We start from the raw sequence: 18,959 nt of genomic DNA, 5'->3' as shown, positions 1-18,959 counted from the left end.
AATGTACATAGCCGCACACTTAACAATAGGCTACCTGTTAATAACAAACCCCCGCATAATAGCGGAACAAAACTTTATCTTTATAATGGGTGAATCCTTAGGCCTGGTAACCCCTCCTCACACCCAATCCCCCCCCCCCATGCCCCACCGCTAATCACATCTCATAGCCACACCCAAAGTCCACCTTCCATCTAAACCCCCTTGCAACCTCCCTCCTAGGACTGGTCTTCATCCTCCACTCGATAAGCGACCTCGTCGCCGTTTCCAGCGCAGAGGAAGTCTCGCGTGGATACTGGGACGCTCAGGCACCCGTACGCCTCGCGTTCTTCTTCCTCCTGACGGGGTACACATGGCTCTACCGTGGCCCGCGGGGGACGGTCACAACACATCCTGTCAAAAATAGCCTCGTGTTTAGCTGGGGGTTCGTCGAGATTATGTGGCTGTTTTGGGTGTACACGCAGCTGCGTGAGGAGAAGCGCGGCGCGCAGCAGAGGATTGCTCTGCGCAAGAGGGAGTTGATGAGGGTGGAGAGGAGGGCTGCCGGGATTGCGGATGAGGAGGATGAGTAGGTGGACGGATGGGTAGATAGGTGAGGGATTGTATGGTTTTTGTTTGTGGTTGTAAAATTTCTATATTTTCGTCCATTATCATCCTTTTCCTGCGCGGATAGATGCACTGTATTTTGATAATATAGACTCCAGTCAGTAGATGACAAGCGGCAGTCTTGATAAGATAAAAAGCTACGATAGCAGAAGCAAGTCTCGAGTGACCATTTACGATCACGGTTAGCAAAGGCATCATTTCACAACATTATTATCGTACGCAAAAGTGAGAAGGTTCCTTATCAAACAAATCATCACACATAATATCGTACCTACATAACGCATGAAGCATCGTGGGAGGGTTAGAGGAAACAGGAGCCACGACACCCATCAAAGAAAAGCTAAAAGAGAGAATAAAAGAGAAAAAGACATGCTTCCTATCCTAACACCCCACCCTCTCTCACAAATTTTCACCTTCATTTTTGCGTTCACGCTGGGAGTAATAAAAGCCATTTTATAGGTACCGGGTACCGGACGACGGATGGTGTGAGAAAAAAAGGGAAAAAATAGGTATGGGCGTAGCTAAGCTAAGTAGGTGGGGGATTGTATGAGACAGGAAAAAGAGAAATGGACGAAAGGGATTTTTAGGTAATGATGATGAAAACGACTTGTAAACCCAGGCCCCTTCTTCCCAAGACCACCCAATGCATAAAGGAAATACCGTAGACAATCAGTGAAAATAAAAATTACCACTCCACCCACACTCAACATCTGTCTTCACTAAGAGCCCATAGAGGCCCCCCGCTCGATTGTGAAACCGGTCCGTTAGCTATAGGAACTCCGATCCGTCCTGATGCTGAGCCCACTTGCTGCCCGCTTCTGGTTGTTACTCTGGATGCTTCTGCCGCAGTAGGCTGATTTTGAGTCTGGTTATGCGATTGGATGGTATTTGAGTTCAATGAGATCCGGCTATTTCTGCGTCCCAATTGTGTCCCCGCAGCATCTCTCGGGGCTTGTTGCCTTCTGATAGCTGCTGCCCCTCTGGCGAATATTGCATCTCGTTCTATACTAACAGTGTTTTGACGGCGGGAGACAAGGTTACTAGAAGTCGAGGATTGAGTGGGTATAATACTCCCACCGCGAAGGCCAACCCTGCTCGAAGTCCCCCGCAATTGCTGTCTTGAGTTCCTACCCCTAACCCTCAGCCCAGGGGAGGCAATCGTTATGGTGCCCGTCCTTGGTGCTTGCTGCATATCCGAAGGTGGATTACTCAAGATAGGACGGCTATTGTTAATAATTTGGTGTTCCGCCGGAGGCCCAAGTCCGCCGGCGCGACCCTGACGGGGATTCTGAACAGGGCTCTGCATAGGGGAACGCAGAGGTAATAATGGCAAAGGGTGGCCCGGGACAAATGTCGGGGTTGGAGGGTCGTTCGACAAACGAATCAAAGGTGACATGGGTGGATTGCCCTGCTCCACGCTTCTGAGTGGAGTTGAGGCTCTCCGAGATTCACCTGTGTGCTGTCGTTGAACAGGCGTAATGCTTCTTGCCGGGCTAACACTGTATCTTGCCAAGGCATCATACTGCGTCTGTTCTCTCTGTTGATGGTGAGCAGAAAATATATTCTGCAAGTTAGGATTAAACCTGCCGCGGGAGTTGGTCGACCTGGTATTCCCAGCGGCACCCCGACCATGTGTCTGACGGTTGCTGGATGAAGTGTTGCTCCTCCCATTACGCCTCGCTGGCCTTGGCTGGACGTCCAAGTCGCTATCTGAATCTTGGACTTCAACGGGCCGAGCGCGATTCCCACCCCTATTCTGAGTTCTTCTTTGCCCATTGGTACCATTGGCACCCCTCCTTGCACGCCCCCGAGTGCCAGTCATGACGATATCACCATCTTCGTCTTCGCTATCGTCGTCATCACCAAATCTACCAGAGCCCGATTCTTCGTCTTCCTCCGGAACACTGGGAACGCTGCCACCCCCGCCGCTACTAGGTGGCCCACCACGCCGGAGTCTACGACTTGGTGGGCTTGAGAGGGCATCATCATCGTTCTCGCTGGCGGTCGTCACTTCCCCTAACGGCGAATATCCAAACTGCTCAACATCAACCTCCGGCCATGTTGGAAAGTCGTTGATATTAAGTGATGAATCATTCTCATCCTCGTCTTCCAAGACAACCCTTCTTCCGCGACGCCTAGGTGGCATATTGGAGGAAGTGGCTGGGGTAGATGAGATAAGGATGGGAGATGAATTGATGGTAATTTGTTGAATAGCGCTATTATTGCCATTCCTTGTATTTCCCCGTTGTGATCGACGAGTGTTTTCGGGTGTGTCGTGTTCCACAAAATCCGCTAAACTACCTTCGGTGTCATCACTCCTGCCACCCTCTTCGGCTTCGCTTGAGGGGAATACGCTGAACCCGTTAGCCATGCCAAACTCTTGGCTAGCGTTTTGGGAGGTGGGAATATTTCTGCCGGATCCCGATGGGTGAATCCGGTGGAAAAGTGCCCGTGGCTGATTTATACCGTGCGGGCCAGAATATCTGGCATTCATTCCTGGAGAGTCCACATTGTACCCAGGGATATCCTCCTCGTCTTGCCACTCATCGGCCTCTTCATCATCCTCGTCTTCCTCTTCATCATCATCCTCGTCTTCTTCTTCATCATCATCATCCTCATCCTCTTCATCGTCGAGCTCTTGTTCCGGATCGCGGCCAAAGTGATTGTTCAGACTAGGGCCGGTCGAATCCGAATCCGAATCGTCAGAATCATCAGAGACGTCGGACTCATCCTCGTCTGAATCTGAAAAAACATTGCCTCTCGGTTCAAGAACCTCCATGCCACAACCAGTGCAGAGGCCATCCTCTACTTCCCAGTTACAGTCCGGGCACCTTGTGATTCCGTCCGCAGGGTCCCTAAAGCCCCGACGCCCATGGAACTTCTTTTTCTTGAACATGCCTTTGAATAAGCCACCATCCTCCTTACCCTCCGCAGCTCTATCCTTTTCTATAGCTGCCAGGGCTTCCCGCTGTTGTTTCCGTAGTTCTGAGCCGGTGCCATGGGGAGACGTCAATTCAGCTCTATGGACGAAAGTCTCGATCATGTCTCGAATCTGATCCAATCCCAATGCAGTCAGCTATCATCCCCGCCGAAAGACTCCCGAATCGAAGATTTACCAAATAAGCTGGTGCCGGCTGGGTTTTGACAACCGCTCGGCATTCTGGACAGGTTCTCTTTTTATACAGGCCTAACCAGTCCACCATACACTAGGTTTTGCAAAAACACCGTTAGCCTAACAGAGGGCCCCAAGGGTGTATAAGGTATGAGTGTTACATACCGTGTAGCAAAATACATGCCCGCATTGTAGAGAGAAAGGTTCGAACAACATATCATGACAGATAACGCACGTGACACATTTCTGTAGCTTCTGGAGGTCTTTGTTAAGGTCATCAATGATCTATAAACCGAAGTCCGCCAAGTCAGCATCTTCCATATCTCTATCTTAGCGGGAGTGGTAAATTTCGTAGTAGGCAGGGGTCGTAATCGGACATACATCGTCTTTGAAGTCCTTTTTCGGATTTGTTTCGATCGTCAAATCCCTCCGTCCACCTTTGGCAGCCCCGCCGTGCAAACCTCCCGCAACTCCCATCCCTCCACCTTTCTGTATCGAGTCAGCAAGCCCGGTGGCTCGGCTCTCCGACCAAAGACTGCTTTCCGAGACGCTCCTCGTTTGTGAAAAGAGACTCTGCTTTCCTCTGGACCCCAAACGATTTGTCCTGAGAGTCTGCGGGTCCATTCACTGACTATAACTGGTGCCGTAGTTAGTATCGGAAGTCGGTAATTAGACGGTCAAAGTTCAAACTCAGTAGAGAGAAGGCCAAAAATAGAGTGTGTGACGGATGAATATAAACGATGAGGGAAGATAGAGAGGTGGAAACACAAAAAAAAGTGACAACGGTGAGCACGAGAGGAAAGCTGGTCGAGGTGGCGTCCCGAAACTGCAGATTGGGGGGGGAATACGTGCGGTGCATCCCACTCCCGAACACCTTTTGAAAGAATATATTTATTCCCCCCCCTTCACCCCTGGCGAAAAAGTCCACCTCACCGCTCTAATAGGGTGGGCCAGGAGAACGAGGAAACAGCTCAGAGCTGGCGAACAGCTAGCTGACCAGCGAGGAGGAGAGAAGGTTGTGTCGTACAGTTCGGTACGTGGTTGGTTGCCGTACAGCCAAGAAACGAAGTAGGCGCAACAAAGGAACAAGCGGATAGAGAGCGTAGGGCAGGGGAATTTGTAGATAATAGGAAGGGAAGTGAATGGAACGATGAGAAATGAATGCCTGGGGGAGGATAAAACAAATGGAAAAACAAAGGAGGGGGAGGAGCCCACAGCCGAACAAAAGGAGCCCAAATATTAATGGACCCACCAGTCACAGGAAAGTCACTGGTACACACGAGTGTTGGTGAAGGCAAGCTTAGTTCTGGAGGCGGTTTCGAAGTGGTGGGGTGGGGTGGAATGGGATATGGTTGGATTGCAACTATCAGCAGAACTTCTGCTTTCTGCTGCCTGTGGTGGTGAAGATTGGGGCCAGTAGGGTAGATGCCTACGCTTTTTTTTTCGTGGGGAGGCTCCGATCTCGAAGCCTTGATTAGTCATTCCACCTTCGATCTGATAACATCCTAATCTAACCCTTGACGAGTCGGTGGTGGATGAGTTTATCGATATCGGTTATGCAGTAGAACCGGGAGATGTTTGCTCAGGGAAGGTAGTAATTGAAATGCTTGATTTCCCCCGCACACCTCCAGTACCGGTATCATAATTGCAATTCCGACTTCCCTCTGTATCATATCAAGCTCGTACACTATTTGTAGTATGATATGATACTCGTACTGGCGGTAGGGCACATCCCCAGCCCTTCGCCACAAAGATACGGCACTCTTCGCCTCCCCCACATGTCCCGATGCAAGCGTGCTCAAGTTAGCGAAAGTGGCTGCTTCAAAGAACGGACGAAATGAAACAAAGTCTTGGCGATGAAACGAGAGACCAACCCCCTTTCTTTCTGTCCACCTTTAGCTTCCCCAACGAATACGAGTACGAGTACCGGTAAACCGAAAGTATTACTGTAAATTATTACTGTACTCGTACAGGTTAAATCACAGAGTTGGGCGCCTGTAATTGCCTAGCTCCACCCGTGAAGAGGCCGTCTAATCTGTCTTCAACGCGCCAATTCCTGGTCTTCTGTCATTCATCCATAACCCCTTTCCAGCCTTACTCGTACACCAATTATGTTGAAAAGGAGAAAATCCTTACAAAATACTCGAGTATGATACTTATATTGGAGCCGTGGTCAAAATATTTTTTCCTTCCCCGCCTCCAATCAGGTACCGTATCTGTATTACTGAAGGTGTTAGGCCGTTAGGGGGCCGGCGTGGAGGAAAAGGGGGGAGAGGATGTTACTCGGTATGGACACACGGAAAGGGTACCGGTACTCTACTGGACAAGCCAAAAATTCCCTGCGCCCCTCCATTCCATAAATTTCTACAGTCGCACCTCGTTATAAAGAACTCCAAGAGTTGGGGGGGTTTTGTTCGTTATAACGAGGTTTTGGGGTGAATTCCTTATAGCGAGTACTGTTTGTATGGGAGCAGGGTCTTGATTCCCGTACGATTCATCGTAATGGCGAGGTTTCTCATACAAAGAGGTCCATTATAGCGAGGTGCGACTGTACTTATAACAACCGCCTCAATAATGGCCAGCCCTGAAAACCAAATCTACTTATATAGGGGGCCATGCTCCAAGGAGTGCATTCTTCTGAGCCTGCCGCACTTACTACCTGAGAAACACCACAGATATACCATTGGAATAAGAAATCTTTAAAATGCTTAATCACCATACTCCACCAGCTTTGGGCAAGGACAGATGAACACAACCCTTTCCAGTAGCTGAATTTTTGGAGATTTTCCCTAAGCATGTGCAGGAGGTCATCCATTGTCCCATGGTCCTTCGCTGCGCCCAAGAGGTCTGCTGGGTAGGGCTTCAGTTTGAAACTCCATCGACCCATGACCAAACCAAGGAAGGACACACTCCAGGTCTTGTTGTTTTCCTTCAAAAGACCTTTTGGATGCAGCGCACGACTTAGGGATAATGCCCCCGGGATATGGGATTCAAACCATCCACTGGCTTTCGGGCAACTCTCTTCTTTCGTTCGCATTTTCCCCTTGGCCTTCCAAATCATCCATTCTCACTAACCTACGAACCGGAATCGGCCCAAGAGGACGCTTCGGCAATCACGAGTTCTAGCCCCTGTGGTGCCCATGTGGGAGACCGCTAGTCCAGGAATATGGATCAGCCTTGATGTGAGGTACGGGGTGCGATATTATACAGTATAGACTGGCATTACTGTATTTTATTATGAACTGAATTGCGGAATACAGTAATGATGCGGTTATACATGTGATATGTACGCAAAGGGTATGAACTGGAGATTTTTCGTGTGTGCTTGGAAGGGAGATCAAGGAGTTGGCGAGGCGTGGTACGGTACCGGCATTTATGATATCGAGACTGCGATGGGATAACTCCCCGCCTCGACACTAACTTAAGGCAAGGGACCAAGCTCCACCGCTGCGATCAATGGGCTACGCGGCGCATGTGAATTTGGCGATGCTGCGACCCTCGGAGGCTTTAGTACTCCACAGTCCAGAGGGTGCTTTGGATAATAGTTCGTGATGGATTAGATAATACCGGCTCCCCCACCTTATTTGTGTTACCCCCGACCGAAGGGTATCTTACGGCGTTCTTTCCGCCATTTGAATACCCCGCGATGCCAAACACTACTCGTACTTGAAATTTTCCGATGCCGTGCAGGGCCCGCAAAACCTAGACACCCTCTCATCTTTGTTATCGTCAACCAGGAGCGTTAATTGCTTTTAGGTTGAGAGCGGTCTAGCTCGAGAACTCTTCGGGCTGGGTGAAAATGGCCTCTACTCGTACAAGTACAAATGAACACAGTAACTTCTATCCTCCAAAGGAGCTTTGGAGCGCGAGACCCCTGTTATCTACAGTATGATATTCTAAGTGTGCGGAGGAATGGATGTCACTGCTGTCTCACTACCACCCCCACTTTCCACACTGATATCACCTGAGGCTGATAAAGTATCACACCGGTGGAACCATGGGTGAGCTCTGTGCTACTCGAGTACCTCTCCAACCTCTAGCAATTCGCCATGTTATCTTCTGTTTCTTTCGTCCCCCTATCTGCGAGCGGGCATCGAGTTGCGCAATAAGTACTCGAGTAGAGTGTTGCATCTCATTTGTCCAGAGTGGCCACTATTGCTTCGGGAGTGATCGGCCGCTCATCTGGTTGCAATAACCTTTCACTAATCAATTCCCCCGCGCGGCAGCTCCTAAAGAGATAAAGGACATTCTTGCCAACCCCTTTCTTTGACGGAGGATTTTTCACCTGAGCAAAAGAGTTTAGTTACGGGCCCTGAGCCCTGCTACCTTCACCACCCCCGGCGCCCCCCTGATACCGTATCATACCCCCAGGTATGCTTGCCCTTGGTTTTATGGTGGTCTGTGGAAACCGAGTGATTTACAATGATGAAGGGCCAGGGGACTGCCTTGTTTGGAGAATCCCCGGACATCCATCGATACCCCTCTCGAAGATCTCCGGCGCGCGCCGCTACGGACGGGCGAGACCTACCATATACCTGGGGAGTTGTTAGCGTTGGGGTTGTTGTCGATCACTTTACTGCTCCTCGATCGATTTCTTATGATACCAACTATCATACACTAAGGCTATAAAATCCCGATGGAATAACTTTACTCGGACATTTTGGAGGCCTATCATACTTGAGCAACTTCCGAAAACGGCTACACCCTAACTCCAGTTCATGCAGCTACCTATATTCACAGCATATCACTCGGCCATTCATTCCCCGCACTTCAGGGCTGCATTATTTCCTGTACCACCATCAACATTTGCCGAACCAGTCAAGGCTAATCCCGCAGTCGCACCGTATTCGGTTATGACACATACATTCACCACAGGTATGCTTATCCCAACGCGGCACGGTTCGTCTTTTCTCGGGTTCGCTCGAGTAGAATCGCATATCGGCGGATGATATTGCAGACAGACCCGCATTGTTCGTGGTGGGACTGGATGTCATACGTGATACTAGCTGGATACAGATGGGGAAATTAGGCACAGACAACTTAAGAATGGGGGATGCAACAACAACATTGGGGGGATATAGCAAAACGAAGTACCGGTACTCCGAAAAATGGATTCCAAATTCCACCAACGCCCCTAATCAAATACAAGCAATTACATCAATTCCGCCCTGTTCCTATTCCTACTCAGATTTTCCTCGGCTGTGTCAACTTGCTTTTTACCGAATTTCCTGTCACTGAGACAATCTCCTTTCCCGGCTAGTTCGTCGCTAGTTCTCTCAAGAACGCTCTTGGATTATTCGGTCTCGACTTTGACTCCTTTGACGTCAAAGTCTCTGCCAACCCACTCTCGACCTCTCTCTTTCTTCGCAAGGCGGCGACATCGTTCTTCGGCAATTTCAATCCGGTATTCCGCCAATTGATTATGCAATTCCCTGAGGTCCGAAATAGGTCCGATAGTAGCAAGAACGGAGTCCTCGGGTAACTATTGTGGTTCTTTCTCGGTAATTTGTTGACTGGAGAGCTATGTGAGCTATGTACTCGAGTACATTCCCTGAAGCGCTACGACTGATCCCTGCTCATTGCAATGTTACCAACATCTCGGCAACAATTTAACGACGCAAGGGGAGGGATTTGAGCATACGGTCTATGGGCCCCGAGCCTTCATGGCCTCACCGGTCCCAGTCTGAAGAGCGGTTTCCCCTCCCTTCATCTCGGATGTGTCGCCGAGCGTTAACACGCAGACGAATGGGTAACTGTTCTCATGCCAATTGACCACCGGGGTAACCGGAAGGTCCGCATTATCGGCAGATTTCGCCGAGGTGTTGATGTGCCCTATCTCATAATCTATATTCGGAACTAATTCGATGCCAGCGATATCGTAGATAATACGGAGTGCTTGGGGATTGGTCCACTTTTTAAGGCTTCATGAGTGAGTGCTACCTCTGCGCGCAGTACAGCACAGCGGTGAAAAACTACCGGCCAAACCTACGCATGTGAAAGTATTACACTGGCTGTTATTAATTGTGGGGAATCGGAAATTTACTCCAAAAGGAAGCTATTCTACCCTTTGGATATTATTGCGGAATAAACAACCCCTCCTCTGATAGCGCTGGCAGTACATCGCTTCTAGCGAACTGTCTATTCGACTTGCTGCATGTGTAAGGTGGGCATCGTGGTGTTTGCTGCGCCGGGACAGATTTGGGTGTGGGGTCCTCTGGGGTGGGTTTGGGAGGGAGAGGGGAGGGGGATGTACGGGCACTGTACGGGGAGTGATGGGGTCACTGTTTTTGAAATTGGGGGAGGGGAGGGGATTGTATAGAGTGGCTGTTTGGTGGTAGTGGTCGAGGGAGAGAGCGGTTGAAGAGAAGGATGAAATCTGGAACTTTGATAACGCAGTGATACTGTGAGCGTACCGTTCAAATACTTGAGAGCTCAGACGTCATACTACCATTGTGCCGATTGAGATTTGGAACTCGCTGTTTTATTTATATCTCGACATCCGGAAGAATAACACTTTACAATTCCTTCAAGTCAAAGAATAATATTTTGACCCGCGAAACACAAACCCTCGAGCAAGACCGTATAACAGCAAGTATTACCGAACCAGCGCCAGTGCGAGAGAAGTACACATACCAAAGCGGAACTCAACTGTTCTTTTCCCAATTATCCGTCCGGGCGTCTCTAGGTATCGTAGAATCTAGCCATCACGGTACGTTAGAGGTCCATTGCATATTTCCCTCCTCCTACGGCACTATCACCCAACCGGGTGCCGAAAAAGGGGACCACTTTCCAAGGAGGGAAATTCCAAACGTCCAGCGTCGCCCCTAACCGTTCCGGTCTCTACTCGAGAACAGTAAAGGGAGGTCTGTTTTTAATTCCTACAAGTGAGCGGAACCTGGAACTACAGCGCGAGTCGTACTGTCGATTTCGCCCAGTGGTTGTGGGTTTGTAAAAGCCCTCCTGGCAATTATATCTGCATCCTAACCCTCGCCCCGAAGTGGATGTTAAGCATTTACTTGCCTAGGGGCGTGAGGCGTGAGGGGTATTGAGTTTCTGGTTTTCACATCCCGTATCATTGCATGCGATATGGGAGGCGGTTTTGCTTCCTCGGTACCATCCGGTGCGATGTTCGGACTGGTTTGTTGCCCTTCCCCGTTCTACTGTACTGTACTTGTACCCCCTCTCACCGGGTTTACATCTGATGGCCGCGCCCCGCCCGCGGCGGCGCTGGGTCGTTCGTTTGCTCCCTGGGTCAGCATCGTACCGTATCGCAGAGCTCCTGTTATCGCCCGAGCACCGGCATGGACTTTGTTCGTTTCTTTCCATTTTGGGGGGTTGCGTTCCAGGATTTCTAACCGGTAAGGAGGATATATATTACACATACTGTGCCCCTCCCGGGCTGTCTGTTAAGCCTTCTGTCCTGAGGTGTGGCGGCTTCGTGCTTTGGTTTTTATTTTTTTACCATGAGCGCTTTCGATTCTTTATCGATTGTGGTTGGCTGGCGCGGGTTGGGTTACAGCACAGGTGTTTGGGGGGGTGGCTGTAGACGGCGGTATCATTGTCTGCATGTCTGAACGCTTTGAATCTTACCTAGTGGACAAGTCCTATTGATATGTACTCCAGGATATCCCTAGCGGTCGAGTATCTCAGACCGCAAGACACCATTCCCGTGACGAGATATATAAGCATCTTGTCCAGAGCATAGTGAGTGGCAAGGGTTTATGTGTTCAAAGGAAGACAAACAAACAAAAGAACAGCCCAGTTTGACTAATATACTACGGTAGGTAACGTCCCATATGACATTGTTAGAAGTGTAGCGTGAGGGGGGTCAACAAAGAGGGAATCTTTTTTTGTCTCACGAAATCCTTTTTTCCTAGTCTTGTCCTTGGTCGTGGGTCTGGGGCGGTTACCCACAGCATCACTCATTTGCACGAGGTCCTATCATAAGCTCCACTCAGGGAATATTGGCACCTCGGTTTCTCCCATTCAAAAATACAGTAGCTATGATAGTCGCTCTGAGGGGTATCGTACTATCCGTTTCCCGAGAAAAGTAGTGTCACAGATCATTGACAGCACACGATTTTTACCTTACGCCATATTGGGAGCTGACGGAAAGGAAACAGCATCCAGCGTGTTCATGCGACTTTTTGCTCAAGAACTCCAACACAAAAAGCAATCACTCGCTAAGATATCCTGATACAAGATGACATGTTATCTTACTACTTGGAAGATGTTACTGTGCTCAAGTTCAGCGCCATCCGATAGTATCTATTTCTGCGGCGTGTGTGCGTGGGAAGGAATGTCCGATAGCCTCTCGGCGGTCTGAGGGTGCCGAAGTCGGGGGGAAACACAACGTCAGCTAAGAAGAACATAACTCATACAGCCGTATTCGTGAATCTCTTGATGCCCTTTAGAAATGCTTTTTACTGGCAATTGCTATCCTCTTGAGAGATATAGGAGGGAGGGAGGGGCCTCGCGGTAGCATTAGAAAGGAGCGAATCTACTTTTGAGAAATGAATATACAAGTTGTTGCTATCTCGATAGCAATTACTCGCGCCTGAACTTTTTTTGAGATCAGCACGGTTACTTTGTGAGGCGATCGATATCGAATGGGTAGCTACCACCCTCAGAACTAGTTCAATCCTATTAGTATGATACTATGATATGATACTAGGGTGGAGTGTCCGTATATACCATTCGAAAAAAATGCAGTAGCCAATGCACCATAATAACAAACCCAGAGGAGGGACGACAACTATTTCCTTTTTTCTTACTCTACTCCCCCCTCCCTAAGATCCAGAGTCAGATATCTCTGATATAATACCACTCCATAGGGGGGGGGCACTTTGCCAATTCTCCAACTCTACCCGACCAACCCCTCTTCTAATAATAATAATAATAATAATAATAATAATAATAATAATAATAATAATAATAATAATAATAATAATAACAAAACTCCTCATGATGGGAATTGACCTTCCAATCGCGCCAGGGATCAACCGATAACTCGAAAGTCCCGGTTGCGAGCTAGGAAAGGAAAAAAAAAAGAGAGACCGGAAGGCCCCCGCCACTTTCTATCGTACAACACCGGATAAACATGCACCCTCAACAGGAGTGCGTAATGGGTGCGACCGCAGTCAAATCGGCAGCTGTTTGTTAGTGAGAAAGGAAAGAAGAAGGCAGGCTCGCTGCGAGGAATATGGTTAGTACTGGTTACGGATCGCTGATGTGCAGTACGAGTACAGTACAGCCGAAGGGCGTCTATTATATCATCCGTGTGCACTGACGGGCGTATGATACTATACAATATTCGCAGCCCCGTTCGGGGAATTGCGTATAACCCTCATTATTTCAGGTTGGGGCATCTTGATGTATGATAATAATTATGATAATAATATTATTATCATTATCATTATCAAACCAATGGAAGGAGGAAAGGGAAGGAAGTTTGGTGATACATAATGACTCACTCGTTTTCAGCTTTCCCTCTGCACTCGAGTATGCTTGCTTGTATCATATCCACGTCCCTATCCCTAAGTTAGCGGACTATAGGACTCGACTTGGTGGGTGTTGGCAGGTGTTAGCAGCTGACCGCAAGGTGTTGGGATAGCGCCCCTGTTCCCAGACATCCTATGGTGTAGGAGTCTATAGCTACGAGAAACCATGGGATTAAATAGCCATGGGCATCAAGCCCAACAATTCTCATCTCATGGGGTGCAGTATATACTCGCTCACGGTATTTGCCTAGACTAGTCCGGCATACTTATATTACGGTCAGCTCTTATAGATCAAAATCAATCGCAATACCAATACCACTATCACTATCACTTCATGCAAAGACAACCAGGCCAGCACTCCACAAAAATTGGGCCACCCGAAGCGTCCAAACAAGTGTGGTAGGGGGTCCATTTCTAGCGGTCCAAGTAGATAGTCCCGTCATTACAAGTAAGCGCGTCACATTGTCACCGCCTGCCCCACCGGCATAAGGGAGGATAATGAACGTTTATGAATGCAACATAATCGTCCGTGCTAATTAGATACAGTACACCCACACTCGTTCTTGTTCCGTCCACCTGCTCACGCATCGCGCATCCTTGTAAGATATCCGTCAACCAGCCTGCCCTTTTTCGCCCAACAAAACTCCCCAATAAAAGCTAAGAGAGCAAGTTCCACAGAAGGGTGAGAAGAGAAATAGGAGAAAGTAAAAAAAGGATGAATTTCCACTAAAATAAAGAAAAGGCACGAAATAAAGGAAAGTCTATTGAACCCCCCCTCCATCCCGGTCTCCGATCAATAATCAATCAATCGAGAACCTCCACCATAACGGTCCCCATCTTCAAACCAGCCTCATCAATGGTCTCTTCAAGATGATCAATGAGTTTTTTGCCCAAAGAAACAAGCTCAAACTCTTTCCCCACCAGCAAGTCCTCTTTATCGTCGGGGCCGGATTTCCTCTTCTCTTGGTGCTCGGGAAGTAGGTCTGCTTTCACGTACTCGAACAACCGCTCCACGCGATCTTTCAACAAGAACCTGCGGACTACACGTGTGCCATCTGACATCTTAAACTGTATGCGCGTGACATCCGGGCCACTCAATGGCTCCGCATGATGTTTATCCCCGCGAATTCTCCAAAACACAGATTCCTGTTTTTCAGACGTGTCGGCTTGGTTCTCCTGTACTTCTTCAAACTCCATTAGGTCACCAACATCGGAGGATGCCCCACCAGTCTTAGTGAGATCATCGGGGTCGGAAGTTGCGCCCAGGGGAGTGCTGGTGCCACCGAGCGAGTTTTGCATCGCTAGCTGCATCATTTCGTCCTCTGTCATGTGGGCAACGCTAGCTTTAGGCTTGGTTTTCCGTTGAACGGGGTTCTTAGCATCGACTTTGAGGGAGTAGCGATCCAGAAATTCGTGCAGGACCATGAGAAACTCTAGGGGATTTTTCGGCACATCAGTCCAGACCTTCACCTGCTCCCCGGTTCGGGGGTCAATGATCGCAATGTGTGGAAATACATCCTCGGCTTTGGTTCCCGATGAGAAAAGCGCAGTGTCATCGACTGCGTTGGCCATGTATAGTCTGAGATAATCTTTCCCATCCCTCCCCGCACGATCCATCTGCAGGAAAACGAAGTTCTCTTTGACTGTAGCCTTCACCTCAGGGGCTTTCCAGATGTCTCGGTTCAAAAGTTGGCAGGAAAAGATAGAATTATCTTGAATGTTGACAAGAATCCACTTCTCCACCTCCTTTGCTTCATCCCTCGCATCCTGAAAAGATAAATTGGTCATAATCTCGAATGGAGGTCGGAAGATCTCTGCCAGTTTACTGGGCTTGGACGAGGATTCAGAAACCCCTCCAACAGCCTCCAAAAGTGACTCACTACTATCTGTACTTTCGGGGGCCCAAACGTTTGCGGCACTCCGTCGACCAAATGCCCCAAAGCGACTAGTTGCAGCTATGGTTTACGGAATCAGTACGTCTTCGTAAAACTTGAGATCATTATAAGAAGGATCTACCACCTCTCAGCCTCCTTCTCTCAGCTATGCCTTCGGGGTATCCATAGTCATCTCCACCAATAAGGGTATCTCTAGTTCTTGCAATCGGGGCTCTAACGCCATTTTCGCCACCACTACTAGCGCCCCCAGCCTCTCCGTAAAGCTCCTCCTGCAACCTCCTAGCGATAGCCTCATCCTCATCATACGCTGAATTAACACCAGACCCGGACCCACTGCCAGGTGTAGCGGTGGACCTAGTGGGTTCACTTGCTCGTAATGCTTCTCTCAAATCGTCATCGTCATCGTCGTCATCGTCTATCTCATCATCGCCGATCTGGATAGGATCATCAATTAGGTTGTGCCTTGAAGGTAACGCAGGCGGGGGCGGCGGCGGTGGGGGAGCAGTTTGCGTAGAAGGTCCGGACTCCATATCAGCTCCGCCAGTGTCGAAGTATAACTGTATCGCTTGCTCAAGATCTCCATCAGAAACCTTGAGGTAAGTCTCAGCCTTGCGGACGGTGGCGCCGGTGATAGTTGTAAACTGGGAAATTAATTCGTCCATCGTGAATGCGTTTGTACGTGGCTACCGATGAATCTGATTGCGAAAGAGGTGAGCCGAGAGTTATCCTGTCGCAAAGAGAGAGAAGAAGAATCAGCAGCTCGGACAGGGACTGGCAAAGGTGGGGAAGATGATATAAGGACGCACGAGGTGGCGAGAATCAAACGACAATGTGGGGTTCAGCAGTGAGGGGCAACACCTGCTTTCTTTAGTTTGAACTCGGATCCAGGAGATGCGGTGGATTTAGTGGCTTGTTTGTAGCCAGAGTGAGGTGAGGATGGAGATAAATGATAGATGTGGAAGGCCGAGAGACCCGTATAGATGGATGGATTTTAAAAATTACAATGAGGGCTGCTTGAGAGAGTGAGCTGTAGGGGGGAGAAGGCGAGATGGGCGATTGCGGGAAGCTTAGGAACACAGGATTTGTTGGGGGGTAGGCAATTCTGTGGTCGTCACGCCAAGACTAGTATTCTTACGTATTCCAACTTTAAGCTCCCGACCTGGCGGCTCTAACACGCGTTGTTAAGGCAGTAATTATTATTACAAGTATTACTATATGTTATCATGCTGCATTTGCGCGAAGCATTTTTCACAGGCGAGTCCGTATTTCACGGTTTGCAGCACCTTCACCATCATCCTCCTGATGAGCCCGCTGATCGCACTTCATACCAAATCCCCCTCCCCCCCGAGGTCTCTCCACTTGCATTATGTTACATCTCGCTTCACTTCCCGCCCATGCTATCATACCGTATTATTCCGTTCCCTGCGTATGCACTAGCATGACTAAGTGTGCAGCTGCATCTACTCGAGTACGGTACTGTATACGGTACCGGTAGAGCTCATATTCACGATAAAACGGATATCCAACATTCTGGTAATGCTCAGATAGGGTCACAGAATCGTTACAGTGCCCGTCGGCATCATCGGACGGGGGGAAAACCTGAGCTTCGGAAAAAAAAAAAAAAAAACAAAGAAAAAACAAAGAAAAAACAAAGAAAAAAACAAATACCGCATACCGAGTCATGAATGGCGACCGTACTAATTAATCAGGTAAAAAAGAAGAAAGAAAAAAAAAACTTATCCACGGGTGCAGGTGCAAAGGTGAGAACCTAAGAATTTAGGAACCTATGACTTTTTGCCCATATATCCTGACGCCCAACTTACCGTACCTACCGGTGTGATGCTCCAGACCATCCGCTCTCGTTGTGGTCTAAAACGAGGTTCGGAACCCCGACGAACGATGACAAGAGTGGTGGCAATCTACGAGTACAAGTGATTATCGTACCGTGTTCAAGGGATCAATGCTGCCTTTGGTTGGGGACCTCACATTTGGTCGTATTGTGCGGGGCATGCAAAGGGGGCCTTGGAATATTGTTTGAGTCCTCCAAATTTATATAGATGCCCCCATGAAAGGCAACTACGGTATAGATGCTAAACTAGATATTTAGTCATAATATGGAGCTGCATCGGTGGTTGAGTTGTGTACGGTACAGGCACTGTATGATGCTGTACCAGTACTGTACTGTACTGTACATAGCCATGAAGGGGAAAAATGATACAAGTATCATGCTCGAGTAGCACGGGACGCTCAAAAAATATCACTTCTGCACTTTTACAGTCCCAGAGTCGGCAGGCAACTAGGGCACATTACAGGAAACAAATAAATATGATAGCGCCTTTATTTTATATACAAATTCGCCTCAATTATCACACCCACTATGCCCATCTGCCCGTAAGGTATAATAATAATGAAATCATGAATTATGCTTTTATCATGAATATCTGCCACAATCAAACATGAGCATCACGCACACACAATCTAATAAACGGGAAAACAGAAGCTTTCAAAACAAACCTCATTCAGAGCTTTCGTATCCATTACTGCACTTCTCTTGGCCGCGATGTATCTATGCCGAATTGCCTGTCTTCCGGTCAGAGCTGTAGGAGTTATAGTGCCAGATGTCAAAGCAGGTGTTTCTATGTCGGTGGATACTTTGGATCGTTTACTTTTGTTCCCCCTATCTTTTTTGTCCCTTTTTCTCTTTTTGGATTTTTTAGAATCGTCTGTGCGCTTTCGCTTCTTAGACCTGGATTCCAAGTCCGAAGAGTAGGAGGTAGTAGTGGGGGGGGCTGACGTAAAGGATTCAGGCTTTTTAGGCCTTTTCTCCTTTTTCTTCTTATCCTTATTGGCCAGCTCTTCGGCGGGTGGTGATGCAGAGCTCTCCCCTGCTTGATCTTCCTGCTCCACCTTGGAAGCTTTAGCTGCCTTCCTCTCGCGCTTCTTTCTCTTTCTCTCCTCCTCCTTCTCTTTCGCAGCTCCCCTCTTCTCCTCATCCATCTTCCTGATATCCTCAAGTAGCTTATCAACATCACTGCTGATGTGCGTCTCCCCCTGCACAAACTTCATCCCGTATCTTCCGCTCGCAAACTCCACCTTCCTCTGTTGAACCCTCTTCTCAACCTCCTCCTCCCTCCCATTCAACCGACCGAGCAAATCCTGGAACATGTCCAAACCCGTGCACTCGTCATCTTTGATACCACTTTTACACCCAATACCTAGATTATCCCCTTTGAGGACAATCTTCACACCAGTGTTTGACGCCTCGGTGATGTGTCCACTGGCATGGTAAGAAGAGGAAGAATCGCCAAGGGTAGAACCGGGGGTCCAGCCATGGGATGTGAGTATCCGATGACCAAAGTTGGAGGTGTTGTTGGCCCAGTGAGTGTTTCGAGGATCGGCAGATATTTTAACTTTGCTGTCCGTTGGTTAGCGATTGTGAGGTGGATTGAGGGATAAGAAAGGCGGAAGTACTTTCGGGGGGCTGCGAGGCTCATCCTAATGAGTGGGAAAGGGGGGTAGATGAGTGGAAGTCCAGGAGTTGAGGTGTTTGCTTCCCTTGGTTGGCTGGCTGTGGGAGAGGGACCGGTCGACGGAAATGTCCTACTCTTCACGTGCTGTGCAAGTAAACTTTTTCATCGTCCTCATGAGAGGGACTTTAGTGCGGGAGATTAAGGGTTAGGTCTTCTCGGCTCTTTCCGAAAGCAACCTCAAGGGTCAGAATCAAACTTTGGTTCCGTCGATACGGGTAACCTTCTACAGCACCGGTACAGTACTGTACCTGCTTCCTGAAAATGAGTTCTCCTGATTACCTACGATACTTCACTGAAGCCTTTGGCCACTGTATGATAG

The 18,959-nt window shown here is 48.7% G+C and overlaps 3 protein-coding genes; all 3 read right to left on the bottom strand.

Moving 5' to 3' along the window:
- Nucleotides 1–823: 823 nt before the first annotated feature.
- On the bottom strand, nucleotides 824–4,192 carry GSTUM_00001481001 (uncharacterized protein; the record flags this gene model as incomplete). XM_002835610.2 has 4 exons in its annotated part: nucleotides 824–3,655; nucleotides 3,720–3,809; nucleotides 3,881–4,000; nucleotides 4,097–4,192. The coding sequence occupies 4 exons, from the start codon at nucleotides 4,190–4,192 to the stop codon at nucleotides 1,307–1,309; spliced, it is 2,655 nt and encodes an 884-aa protein (XP_002835656.1). The 3' UTR covers nucleotides 824–1,306.
- A 9,528-nt stretch (nucleotides 4,193–13,720) lies between these two features.
- Nucleotides 13,721–16,156, bottom strand: GSTUM_00001479001 (uncharacterized protein). XM_002835609.2 has 4 exons: nucleotides 15,917–16,156; nucleotides 15,585–15,837; nucleotides 15,235–15,494; nucleotides 13,721–15,170 (listed from the first exon to the last, which is right to left on the bottom strand). Exons 2-4 carry the CDS (start codon nucleotides 15,770–15,772, stop codon nucleotides 14,020–14,022), a joined length of 1,599 nt encoding a protein of 532 aa, XP_002835655.1. The 5' UTR covers nucleotides 15,773–15,837; nucleotides 15,917–16,156; the 3' UTR covers nucleotides 13,721–14,019.
- Nucleotides 16,157–17,431: 1,275 nt separating this feature from the next.
- On the bottom strand, nucleotides 17,432–18,758 carry GSTUM_00001478001 (uncharacterized protein). XM_002835608.2 has 3 exons: nucleotides 18,582–18,758; nucleotides 17,625–18,525; nucleotides 17,432–17,551 (listed from the first exon to the last, which is right to left on the bottom strand). The coding sequence occupies exons 1-3, from the start codon at nucleotides 18,602–18,604 to the stop codon at nucleotides 17,531–17,533; spliced, it is 945 nt and encodes a 314-aa protein (XP_002835654.1). The 5' UTR covers nucleotides 18,605–18,758; the 3' UTR covers nucleotides 17,432–17,530.
- Between the last annotated feature and the right edge of the window lie 201 nt (nucleotides 18,759–18,959).

Source organism: Tuber melanosporum (assembly GCF_000151645.1).
Source record: "Tuber melanosporum whole genome shotgun sequence assembly, scaffold_111, strain Mel28".
In the NCBI taxonomy this organism is placed as follows: Eukaryota; Fungi; Ascomycota; class Pezizomycetes; order Pezizales; family Tuberaceae; genus Tuber; species Tuber melanosporum.
Note: the sequence above shows the minus strand (reverse complement) of the source record. Positions and strands in the feature narration are given on the sequence as shown.

What these genes read in the sequence shown, in the direction of transcription:
- GSTUM_00001479001 (XM_002835609.2), bottom strand. Translation starts at nt 15,772, where the DNA reads ATGGACGAATTAATTTCCCAGTTTACAACTATCACCGGCGCCACCGTC. An exon ending in CCGCCGCCGCCCCCGCCTGC is followed by an intron (nt 15,495 to 15,584) that starts GTTACCTTCAAG and finishes TGACGATTTGAG; the next exon opens with AGAAGCATTACGAGCAAGTG. An exon ending in TGAGAGAAGGAGGCTGAGAG is followed by an intron (nt 15,171 to 15,234) that starts GTGGTAGATCCT and finishes CGTAAACCATAG; the next exon opens with CTGCAACTAGTCGCTTTGGG.
- GSTUM_00001478001 (XM_002835608.2), bottom strand. Translation starts at nt 18,604, where the DNA reads ATGAGCCTCGCAGCCCCCCGAAA. An exon ending in AGCCTCGCAGCCCCCCGAAA is followed by an intron (nt 18,526 to 18,581) that starts GTACTTCCGCCT and finishes ACCAACGGACAG; the next exon opens with CAAAGTTAAAATATCTGCCG. An exon ending in ATACGAAAGCTCTGAATGAG is followed by an intron (nt 17,552 to 17,624) that starts GTTTGTTTTGAA and finishes TGATTGTGGCAG; the next exon opens with ATATTCATGATAAAAGCATA.